This window comes from Staurois parvus, unplaced genomic scaffold (assembly GCF_062004578.1).
Source record: "Staurois parvus isolate SC_StPar_1 unplaced genomic scaffold, SC_StPar_1.0 ptg000390l, whole genome shotgun sequence".
Lineage (NCBI taxonomy): Eukaryota > Metazoa > Chordata > Amphibia > Anura > Ranidae > Staurois > Staurois parvus.
The window spans coordinates 4,494,865-4,506,983 of NW_028318186.1; the positions used below are offsets into that span (position 1 = coordinate 4,494,865).

The 12,119-nt window shown below is 44.6% G+C and overlaps 1 protein-coding gene across 1 annotated transcript in view; it reads left to right on the forward strand.

The window, feature by feature from the left end:
• The window catches only part of LOC149455562 (cytochrome P450 2K1-like), an 84,621-nt gene extending 72,887 nt beyond the window's left edge, over positions 1–11,734 (forward strand). The window contains exon 9 of the mRNA XM_089686012.1: positions 8,944–11,734. Coding sequence (XP_089542138.1) covers positions 8,944–9,125 — 182 coding nt within the window. The 3' untranslated portion in view covers positions 9,126–11,734. The remainder of the gene's footprint in view (positions 1–8,943) is intronic.
• The last annotated feature ends 385 nt before the right edge of the window (positions 11,735–12,119 follow it).

Sequence of the window (12,119 nt, forward strand, 5' to 3'; positions counted from 1 at the left end):
GAATCCCCTTCCTACCTGCATTAACCCTTGGTATACAGGCCCCACAAATCAGAACGATATATACAGTGAAATGTACGTGTGCAGCATACAACAGAACATTGAGCAGGGATGTGAAAGGGAACCCCAATTGGAACCTTTATTGCTACTATGGTCACAATTCCCTCCAGATTCTCTCATGAGTTAAGACAGTCACATGACCACATCTTGTATGCAATACTGAAAATGACAAATCGATTTGACTAGTATGGTGAATTTCCCATCAATTGGTAAAACACTCCAGAAATCAAACATCACCAAACATTACACTCTGGGCAAAGCTGATTTACAAATCATGCAACTTACAGTAAAGTTGACCATTTTAATGCAATTTTCAAGACATCTGACACAGATCTCTATGCAAATTGCCACTAAAGTAGTACATGTACTACTATAGAAATCAGTGTTTGAAACGCACCTATGTGGTCACTCTAATAGCAGACAATAGGGTGCGACTTTGCAGACGATTTACAACTTGCATGTTGTGCAAATCACATGCCAAGTCCCACTCAATGTGCACGCTATTGGAGCGTTCATATTGTTGTGGTTCAAACTTGGTAGGAGCCGCAAGTAATAATAGAGTAATGAATACACTACTTTTCATGCAATTTGCTGAGAGATCGATGTCGAATGTCTTGCAAATTGCACTTGAATTCACCATGTACCCCGACTTTGAAATCATGCAACTTCTATGCAAGTCACATGATGTGACTGTGGTGTCAATAACACCACTTTGAAATCTGCTTTAATGTGACCGGGTAGCCCCCAGTAACATTGTTTGCGATTGCCATGCAATTGGCATGACAGGCGACTTGCAAATCGTAGACCAAGTCGCACCCTATTGGCCACTGTAGGCTCTGTTCACATCCAATTGGATTGTGAACTCGTGCAACTTCACTGTAAGTTGGACAATTGCCGCATCGGATTAGATGTGACAGTGGTGTTGGCCCCCAGTAACATTGGGTGCAATTTGCCATGCAAAGAGCAAGCTGCTGGCCATGCCAATCACATGACAAGTCACATCCAGGGTGTGCAATTTCAGGTGCGATTTGTGCATTGACATCGTACCTGATATTGGATATAATGAATGTGAGTGTATTAACATACACCATTTGTTGCAGCGAGAGTTCAAAGGTATTTGAGAATTGTGGCCATTTATTAGCAATTTAACATCTAGACTCAAATAGAAATCGCAATGCTACACACAATTGAAAACACAACTAGTTAGTAATTCTCTAGAAAACACAGTAAAATTGGCAACTTAAAGAGTAATTTTCAATTGCATATAGTGTGAGCGAAGCAGGAAAATCAACAAAGGAAATAAATCTTTGAAGGCGTGCGGTACCTGCCTGCTGGGATAAGGGTCTGCTATGCATTTGGGGGAAAAATGCACGCCAGGATTTGTGACAAGTTTGATGTGTGGATTCACCAACCAAGTCTTTTCTCTCTCGTTCACTCTTCTGAATGTCTCTCTTTATCACTCTTCAGTATGTATCTCTTGCTAACTCTTCTTTGTCTCACTGGCTCGCTCTTCTCTCTCGCTCACTCTTCTGAATGTCTCTCTTTATCACTCTTCATATGTATCTCTCGCTCACTCTTCTTCGTCTCACTCTTCTCTCTCTCTGTCAGCTCTTTGCTTGCCAAATCCTTCACAAAAGTGGGTGGAGTGTAAACCATCATTATCAAATCTATTAGTGATTCAGGCCCTTATCTTATCCCATTGTATGACATTCACATAAGGTGCAGCTTTGAAGGTGTTTCAACAGACAAGGCCTCATTCTAATTTACATTTTAGGGATCATTTAGACAGAATGCAAAGATGTTGCCAGAACATGTATGTGAAGACAGCCACACACGGAGATCATGCTACTACCTCGCCGGGGTTGGGATTCAAACCGACAACCCTAGACTTATGAGGCAGTAGTGCTAACCACTAATCCACGGAGCTACATTGCTAACCCAGCCTGTATTTCTGTGCTGTGAATCAATCCTAGGTCCCTGGGCATGGTCAGTATAACTAGCCAGATATCTCCAATGTGACACAAATGTTGTGCTATGTTGCCAATTCAGATGTATGTTGGTTCTATGTATCCCAATACAAAGGATTGCAATACTAATACAGGCGTACCTCGGTTTACCAACGCCTCAGGGAACGTCATATTTGGGGTACAAATGTCAACCATTTCAGTTAATTGGTCTGTTTACAAATGTTTGAATAATTTGGTATGGGCATGTGGCCTGGTATGGTTCAGGAGGGGGGGAGGCACTCACTCGTCGTCGTCCCCCCCTTTCCTGACCTGCCGGGCTGCATGCTCGGATAAGTATGTGTTATGGATTTAGGGGGGTACCCCATGCTGTTTTTTATTTAATTTCAGCGTGGAGTTACCCCTTAACATCCATACGAGACCCGAAGGGCTTAGTATGGATGGGAGGGGGGACCCCACGCCAGTTATTTAAAGAACTGTTTATAAATCACTGCAATACTTTGACATTCAACTGTCAGTGGGGAAATCCGCCGACAGCTGAAACATGAGCGCTGCATTGGTTTTCATTACTAAAATGCTGCATGAGTTGATAACATAACTCATGCGGGATTGTAGGAGCGACAGCCATGAGTTAATGTTTCATCTGTCAGCGGGGTTCTCCACTGACAGCTGAATGTAAAATAATTCCCTTTATTGCATAAATAATAAAAAAAAAAGCGTGGGGTCCCCCCTCCCATCTGTACCAAGCCCTTCGGATCTGGTATGGATATTAAGGGGGAACTCCACGCTGGAATTAAAAAACCAGCGTGGGTCCCCCTCAATATCCATACCAGACCCTTATCCGAGCATGCAGCCCGGCAGGTCAGTAAAGGGGGGGGACGAGCGAGCGCCCCCCCCCTCCTGAACCATACCAGGCCACATGCCCTCAACATGGGGGGGGTGCTTTGGGGCAGGGGGGGCTCCCCCCCCAAAGCACCTTGTCCCCATGTTGATGAGGACAAGGGCCTCTTCCCCACAACCCTGGCCGGTGGTTGTGGGGGTCTGCGGGCGGGGGGCTTATCAGAATCTGGAAGCCCCCTTTAACAAGGGGGCCCCCAGATCCCGGTCCCCCCCCCTACGTGAATGATTCCGCGGTACACGGTCCGCAGACTCATTCACAAAAAAACTAAGTGTGGTGTAAAAAAAACACAGTACAGGGTCTTTGACAAGTCCTTTATTAAAACAATGTCCCCCGAAGTAGATCCAATGTCAATCGTGTCGGCGGCGACCCGAAAAAAGGAAAAAAAAAAAAAGGTTCCGCTCCCGTCCGAGGCTTCCAGCCTAGTGAAGAAAAGCCTAGCTGACAGTTCTTATATAGGTATGGGCGGGGCCAGCCGGGGACATCATCCCAGTGACCCGCCCCATGTCACATGCTTGCTATTCCCGGCTGGCCCCGCCCCATACCTATATAAGAAATGTCAGCTAGGCTTTTCTTCACTAGGCTGGAAGCCTTGGACGGGAGCGGAACCTTTTTTTTTTTTTTTCCTTTTTTCGGGTCGCCGCCGCCGCAATTGACGTTGGATCTACTTCGGGGGACATTGTTTTAATAAAGGACTTGTCAAAGACCCTGTACTGTGTTTTTTTTACACCACACTTAGTTTTTTTGTGAATGAGTCTGCGGACCGTGTACCGCGGAATCATTCACGTAGGGGGGGGGGGGCGGGATCTGGGGGCCCCCTTGTTAAAGGGGGCTTCCAGATTCTGATAAGCCCCCCGCCCGCAGACCCCCACAACCACCGGCCAGGGTTGTGGGGAAGAGGCCCTTGTCCTCATCAACATGGGGACAAGGTGCTTTGGGGGGGGGGAGCCCCTCTGCCCCAAAGCACCCCCCCATGTTGAGGGCATGTGGCCTGGTATGGTTCAGGAGGGGGGGGGTGCTCGCTCGTCCCCCCCCCCTTCCCTGACCTGCCGGGCTGCATGCTCGGATAAGGGTCTGGTATGGATATTGAGGGGGACCCTTGCTGTTTTTTTTTTAAATTTTCGACGTGGAGTTCCCCCTTAATATCCATACCAGATCCGAAGGGCTTGGTACAGATGGGAGGGGGTACCCCACGCTGTTTTTTATTATTATTTATGCTATAAAGGGAATTATTTTACATTCAGCTGTCAGTGGGGAACCCCGCTGACAGCTGAAACATTAACACATGGCTGTCGCTTCTAAAATCCCGCATGAGTTATGTTATCAACTCATGCGGCGTTTTAGTAGTGAAAACCAATGCAGCGCTCATGTTTCAGCTGTCGGCGGAGTTCCCCACTGACAGTTGAATGTCAAAGTATTGCGGGGAATTAGAAACTGTTTTTTAAATAACTGGCGTGGGGTCCCCCCTCCCATCTGTACCAAGCCCTTCGGATCTGGTATGGATATTAAGGGGGAACTCCACGCTGAAATTAAAAATAAAAACAGCGTGGGTCCCCCTCAATATCCATACCGACCCTTATCCGAGCATGCAGCCCGGCAGGTCAGGAAAGGGGGGGGACGAGCGAGCGCCCCCCCCCTCCTGAACCATACCAGGCCACATGCCCTCAACATGGGGGGGGTGCTTTGGGGCAGGGGGGGCTCCCCCCCCCAAAGCACCTTGTCCCCATGTTGATGAGGACAAGGGCCTCTTCCCCACAACCCTGGCCGGTGGTTGTGGGGGTCTGCGGGCGGGGGGCTTATCAGAATCTGGAAGCCCCCTTTAACAAGGGGGCCCCCAGATCCCGGTCCCCCCCCTACGTGAAATGGGCGGGGCCAGCCGGGAACAGCAAGCATGTGACATGGGGCGGGTCACTGGGATGAAGTCCCCGGCTGGCCCCGCCCATACCTATATAAGAACTGTCAGCTAGGCTTTTCTTCACTAGGCTGGAAGCCTCGGACGGGAGCGGAACCTTTTTTTTTTTTCCTTTTTTCGGGTCGCCGCCGCCACGATTGACGTTGGATCTACTTCGGGGGACATTGTTTTAATAAAGGACTTGTCAAAGACCCTGTACTGTGTTTTTTTTACACCACACTTAGTTTTTTTGTGAATGAGTCTGTGGACCGTGTACCGCAGAATCATTCACGTAGGGGGGGGGACCGGGATCTGGGGGCCCCCTTGTTAAAGGGGACTTCCAGATTCTGATAAGCCCCCCGCCCGCAGACCCCCACAACCACCGGCCAGGGTTGTGGGGAAGAGGCCCTTGTCCTCATCAACATGGGGACAAGGTGCTTTGGGGGGGGAGCCCCCCCTGCCCCAAAGCACCCCCCCATGTTGAGGGCATGTGGCCTGGTATGGTTCAGGAGGGGGGGGCGCTCGCTCGTCCCCCCCCTTTCCTGACCTGCCGGGCTGCATGCTCGGATAAAGGTCTGGTATGGATATTGAGGGGGACCCACGCTGTTTTTTTTTTTAAATTTCAGCATGGAGTTCCCCCTTAATATCCATACCAGACCTGAAGGGCTTGGTATGGATGAGAGGGGGGACCCATGCTGTTTTTTTTTGTTTTTTTTTTTATTGCGGACCTTTATTTTTACATTCAGCTTTCAAAAAAAATATTATCTAGACCTTCAAAATAAGTAAAATCATAACAGAAATAATTATAAAGGATAAGAAACAAAAATATAATCACTAGAACTAAGGAAATCTAATTAGATTACATGAAGATATGCTTAATGCTGTTTATTAAACACAGTAGTCGTGACCGAGTGCCGGCTGTCAGAGGAATCCACAATCAGATTCACTATTAGTCAGTGGCTAAAAAGCAAACGCCCATGGCAGAGGACTAAAAGGTGTTCTGCACATGCTCAGTTCTATCTGCCAAAGACACTGCACGGGCATCTAGATTTTTACTGTGTCGATTTCCTTGAAAAAAACGATTTTTAACACATTCTTAATTTTTTTGGAAATAGCAGATATTGTTTAAAGTGAAGTCCTGATATTTGGCAAAGCAAATTTCTAACTGAACATGTCTCTACAGTGATTTTTCATGGTGTTAGACGTGCTTCTTAGCAAGTCTGCTTTTGTGAGTCTGATTCCGGGCGTGTGTCTTTTTGTGAATTAGATTGGGCGTCTGCTTATGGGCTCTGCTCACTAGTGAATTAGGTTGCAGGGTCAAAAATGGACGGACGCCCATGAAAATTGGGCTTAAGCCCATAAATATGCGCCCACGCCCAATAGTGAATCAGGGCCTAAGTGGCACCTAAAGGAGAAGTATAGGCAATGTTTTTTTGGCTATACTTCTCTTGTGGATAACAGGAGTGCAGTTAGTGCTGCACTTCTGTAACCCGTCACAGAGCCAGTCCAGGCTTTGAAAAGATCCTGATGATATGGTCGGGATCTGCCCATAAGTCTTACCGGCAGCTGGCTCAGCCTCTCAGCAAGCTGCTGAAAGCCTGAGCCTGCTGCTCCTTCCCTCTCCACAGCCCAGTGCACCAGTGAGAGCTGAAGGAACAGAACAGAGATTGATAGTCACCAGCTCTCTGCAGGCTGAAGATGAAGAACTGAGTGATCAGCGGTGTTTGATCACTCAGTTCTCAGTCTTGGAGGTCGCTGGAAACAGCTGCAGCTAGAATTGGTGCTGCAGACATCTAGATGAGTATGTTTTTTTTTTTTTTCTAATCCCATACTTCTCTTTTAACCTATATCTAGCAATGCATATGCTGCTCTTTTGTAAGACACATAAGCAACGAGCAGCAGGGGGTGTTACCCGGAAACCTGTGTGATTATCAGAAATCCAGCATCAGGTTTTTGTCGTCCTCTTGTACAACATGATACTTGTTACCTAGTAATGTAAGTACATTTCCCTTTAGGGGATGAAAGACACCAATAATTATGGATAGAGGTTCTATACCTTCATATCCACCAGCTCCAGTCTGATTTTATTGATGCTTGATTTTATTGATATTTATGACTACCCCAGTGAAGGTATTTCCCCACTCCTTATTCTGTCTGCCATTCATCAATATCAATATCAACATAATGGATAAATAAATGGGGACACAGACAACAATAAAAGGTTGACAAAGTGTCTAACCCTTTCACATTATTGCCATAAGATAAAACTCTAGGCTGGAGTTTAAAGAAAACCAGTCAAAAATAGCCGTCTGTAAGAATTTTGAGTATTGACTCAGTTCAGCCTCAGAGCTGGGTGTGAGTGCTCTTATTTACTTGTATTTTCCTGCCAAAGAAATTGACTTGTCTCCTGCCTGAATTAGGGGTTGCTAACAAAAACTTTGCCTGGCCTGCTTTGTAGGCAGGTTGCGTACAGTTAGTTAGCTAGAGCACTGCCTCAGTCGTGAAAGAGTTAAAATGTTCATGCACCATTTTCCCGAGTTTTCTCTCAGTGGGCTTCTTGGATCCAACTTACTGTTCCTGTGAGTTATAAAAGGGACATGGGTCCAGATCCTGGGTTCTGAGCCTGCCTTTCTCTCTGTCAGCTGTGTCATCTCTGGCTTTGGGTTAGTGTCACAGAGCCTGCAACATGTAGGGGGAATTCTGGGACCTACAGTCTGCCCTGAAGAACACCAGCCGCTGGAGCACTGCCCTAAATGGACTTTCCTTACCATGGACTTTCACCTGGATAAGTATGCTGGGGCAGCCAAGCCTGAGTTAGTCATTACAGGTTCCCTAAACTAGTGCCTAAGTCATTCTGTAAAGTGTTGGAACTTTGCCTTTACCTGGTCTGAAGTTATTAAAGGGGTGTACAGAAGTAAATGACACACGCAAAGTCTGCAGTCAGTATCAGTAGGCACACTGGGGTATGAAGACAGCAAGTGGTTACCAAGGGTAATGGAGGTCTAACAAGCAGCCTATTGTGAAGCATGTTCTGGTGATGGGTGGGATATCCTCTTGCAGCAAGGGAATTGTTGTTGGCATTACCTCACCTGGCAGTTCATCTCCCATAGCAATGGGAGCAGATCAGCACATAGAGGTCCCCAGCCTGTGCACCAGTTGAGAGAGTTAATACAGAGCACGCATCAAGTCCGTGCTAGGTGCTTGGCGTAGCTCCATTCTGTTACTGCGAGTGAGGTAATGGAGATACACTGGACAGATAGAGTGGGCATAGACTCGGCGTGTCCCTCCTAAATGCAACTGTGACAGTGAAGGTAACATTGACAAGGAGATGGAGAGAGTTAACTGGAGTTCAGTTTACTGTTAAAGTGTACATGGTGTTCGGCCATCTCAAAAGTTGGAGGTCTGCCTTTAAGATTGAGGTATCCCTGAAAGAGGCCTTTACTGTACCCCAGGCACTTATGGAAACAGTACAAATAAAGGTACTTCATGTGCAGAAGAGTGACCCTGAAGAACACCAGGGGGTAGACCTCTTGGCATTAGCCCACAAAATTGTGTCCAGTACATGGAGATGTCCCTGACCACTCTGCTCACATGTTGGATGAGGATAGAATTTTCATAACAAAATGTTTCGTTTTTCTCATGTAATCCTGACAACACCTTTGTCATATGACTGCTTTAGGTGCCTGTTGTCGGCTTTCCGTTTAATCAGGAGATGGGACAACCTTACAGTCTAATACTTCTTCTCTTGCAGGGAGAAATAAAAGTATATAATCAAGAGTAAAGATTCATGTCATAACAAAAGCCCATTGGTGCCCCAATATCTATGACCAATACAGTAAAGAAGTGAAAAACTATAACGTACCAAAACGTTTTAAAGCATGATAACCAATCAGAAATGACCTCTTAGCTTGTACTGTAACTGCTGTCATTGGAAACATGGCTACAATGGATTACTTTATATTATAACAAATCTTTCTTTACTGCTTTTTATTTGTATAACCTTGCTAAATAAAACCACACTTGTTAGAGACGATTGTTTACCTGAACTATTTATTGAGTAAGGCACATGTAAAGTCCTTTTCATATGTGACAGAATCTCTTTCTGATTTCACTCTTTGTTCTATTAATGGCAGGTCGACGAATATGTGCTGGAGAGACTCTTGCAAAAATGGAGCTGTTTCTTTTTTTCACAAGTCTTCTGCAAAAATTTACGTTCCAGAAACCTCCGGAAGTTCATGATGTGGATCTAACACCAGCCGTTGGACTTACCACTCCACCAATGCCTCATAAGATTTGTGCTATTGAACGTTTTTAACACGCCAGAATAGACTGAAAAGAACTGTTTCTGATGTACAGCATGTTTCCAGTGTTGGATTCAATAGTTTTTAAAGTTCAAAATCAGTTTCCTGTATATTATAACTGTACTGTAAAAGAAGAACAAGATTAACCACTTTACAACCGCTCTGGACAGCGTGGTTGTCCAGATCTGGAAGGGCATTGTATGATGTCCTCCCAACCCCCCCCCCCCCCGTTGCACCACCGGGGTGCGCCTCCAGAGGTGCGCACCATGGCAAGGTAAAAGTCCATCACAGCGGCCTTTTAGCACGTGATCAGCTGTATCCAATGACACAGCTGATTACAGAGTAAATACAGTTGCTGGTTATCGGATGCCCTTTCCTCACTCTGTCACAGCGTGAGGAAAGTACTGTCGGTAACCGGCAACTGTCACAGAGGACATCTTCACTGATAATCAGGGCACTGATTATGAGTGCAGCCCAAAAGGTGCCCAGCAGTGCCACCCATCAGTCCTGCCAGTCAGTTCTGCCAGTCAGTGCCCATCAGTGCCACCTATCTGTGCCCATCAGTACTGCATATCAGTGCCTCCTCATCAATTCCCACCAGTGCCACCTCATCAGTGCTGCCTATCATTTCTACCTCATAAGTCCCATCAGTGCTGTCTATCAGTGCAGCCTCATCAACACACATCAGTGAAGGAGAAAATTTACCTGTTTGCAAAATTGTATAGTAGAAACAAAGGAAAACTTTTTTTTTCAAATTTTTTTGCTTTTTTTGTTTACAGTTCAGAAAATAAAAAACCCAGTGGTGATTATATACCACCAAAAGAAAGCTATATTTGCGTGGAAAAAAAAGGATAAACATTTAATTTGGGTTCAGTGTTGCAATTGTCATTCAAAGTGCAACAGTGCTGAAAATTGGCCTGGGCAAGAAGGGAGAAAAAGTACCCAGTAGGCAACTGGTTAAAAGAGAAGTATGGGCTTTAGAAAAAAAATTATACTTACCTAGGTGGATGCAGCATCGATCTGCTGCTGCATCTTTCTCACATTGGCACTGCACAGAGAACTGAATAATCAAACACTGGTTTCACTCAGTTCTCCCCCTGCACTCTGAGCTGAGAGCCGTGACTGTCAGTCTCTAGCTTTCTGCTCTGTCTCTTCAGCACTCACTGAAGGGCTGGGCTGTGGAGGGGGCACAAGCTGCTGAGAGCCTGAGCCAGCTGCCGGACCAGGCTTCTGGGTTGATTCTAACCACATGGTCAGGATCTTTTCAGAACCTAGGCGAGTACTGTAATGTCAGCTGACAGCAGGCTTCAGCCTGCCATAAACTGAAAAAGGGTCGCAGAACTAACTGAAGGGTGTGTACATTTCCTCCACTCTGCTCTCAGATTACACTCAGCTCTCCTATCTGTTCTCTGGAATATGTGACTTTAGATCCCTGCCCACTGCCTTCTGTAGCTCAGAAATGTGTGTTTTAGCAGGCTTTAGAGAAGAGATTGCTTGAGATAAACAGGTAAAATGTGTCTCTGTGTATCACCTAAGTCTAGACACTTCAGTGGGTATATGTAAGGATTTACAACTACTTTAGGATAAACTGATATAACTGAAATTGTTGTCATGTTGGCTGGCAATAATGAGGTTAACCATCCAAAGGTTCTGCAAGTGGAATGGGAGATAGTGGTTTTTTGATGTTGGCAAGTTATTCACACTGTGCATAGGGTAGATATGGATGTTGTTAACTTTATGTCTAGGCTTTTATCCAACGGATATTTTGATTGTTCCCTTCTACATTTGGCTCCATAATGTAAAATAAATAAAATCTCCGACAGGGAAAGTTGAACCCTTTCATTATAGCAGCATCAGGTGTGCAGATTTAGGAATTCAGTGCAGAGATCTCACTTAGAGCTCATTTATACTTGCAGCTGGGGATGGTAAAAATAGACAACTGAGTCGATTTTTACTACCCCTAACTGTGCACCCTGTTAAATTTAAAAGATAGCTAGATGGGGGTGTAAACAAGCATCACGATCGAGGCCAAAATTATGCCTCCCTTTTGTGTTCAGTGATGGTGCTGCAGTCAAGCAAATGGTGCTATGCTGCAACCACCCTCCAACCAGGGTTTAAATAGGTGGTGAGAAGTTGACATATTGCCTCCTCACCACCCCTTAAATGGGTCGCAGCCATTGCCATTAGTGTAAACCTAACAGTCTCAAGGAGATATCAAGTGATTCATACCAACATTCCAACTCATAAACCAATAAATGCTAATTGGGTGGACTAACCCGTTAAATTATAAAAAATTATACATTTAAAGGTAAACCATTTTCTGGCTGTTTTCAGGGCTATCTAAAGATATAGCACTTTTAACTATTTCATCTATTTCATTATACTTTATCGTTATTACAATATGTAAACATTACTGTATACTGCATTTTCAACCACAGATTGGACATCAATTTCGGATTTATTGTACACTACTTTATTATTCTTGTACATATATTTGATTGAGTTAAGGGTTTAGAAGTTTATATTATTTTGTTCTAGATACACATTGCTTTATTATGTAGCTTTAACAAAAAATATTTCTGTGGTGGAAGAATGTTTCTAATAAAAATTTGCTGAAAAAGTTTTTGTTGTTGCAATGTGAGTTAATCCAAAAAAAGGGGGAGAAAAAAAAAAATATATATATATATGCATATATATATATATATAAATTTTATTTGGATTGCTAACATAGATACATAGATAGATAGATAGATAGATAGATAGATGGCTGCAGTGCTGTCAAAAAATATTTGCTCCCTTCCTAATTTTTGTTTTTGTTTTGCATATTGGTCACACTTAAATGATTCAGATCATTAAACAAATTTTAATATTACACAAAGATAAAACGGGTCAATAGAAAATGCATATAAGAAAAAGTAATTCCCCTCTTTAAACCTAATAACTGGCTAAACCCCCCTTGACAGCAACAATTGCAATCAAGCGTTTGCGATAACTGGCAATGAGTCTTT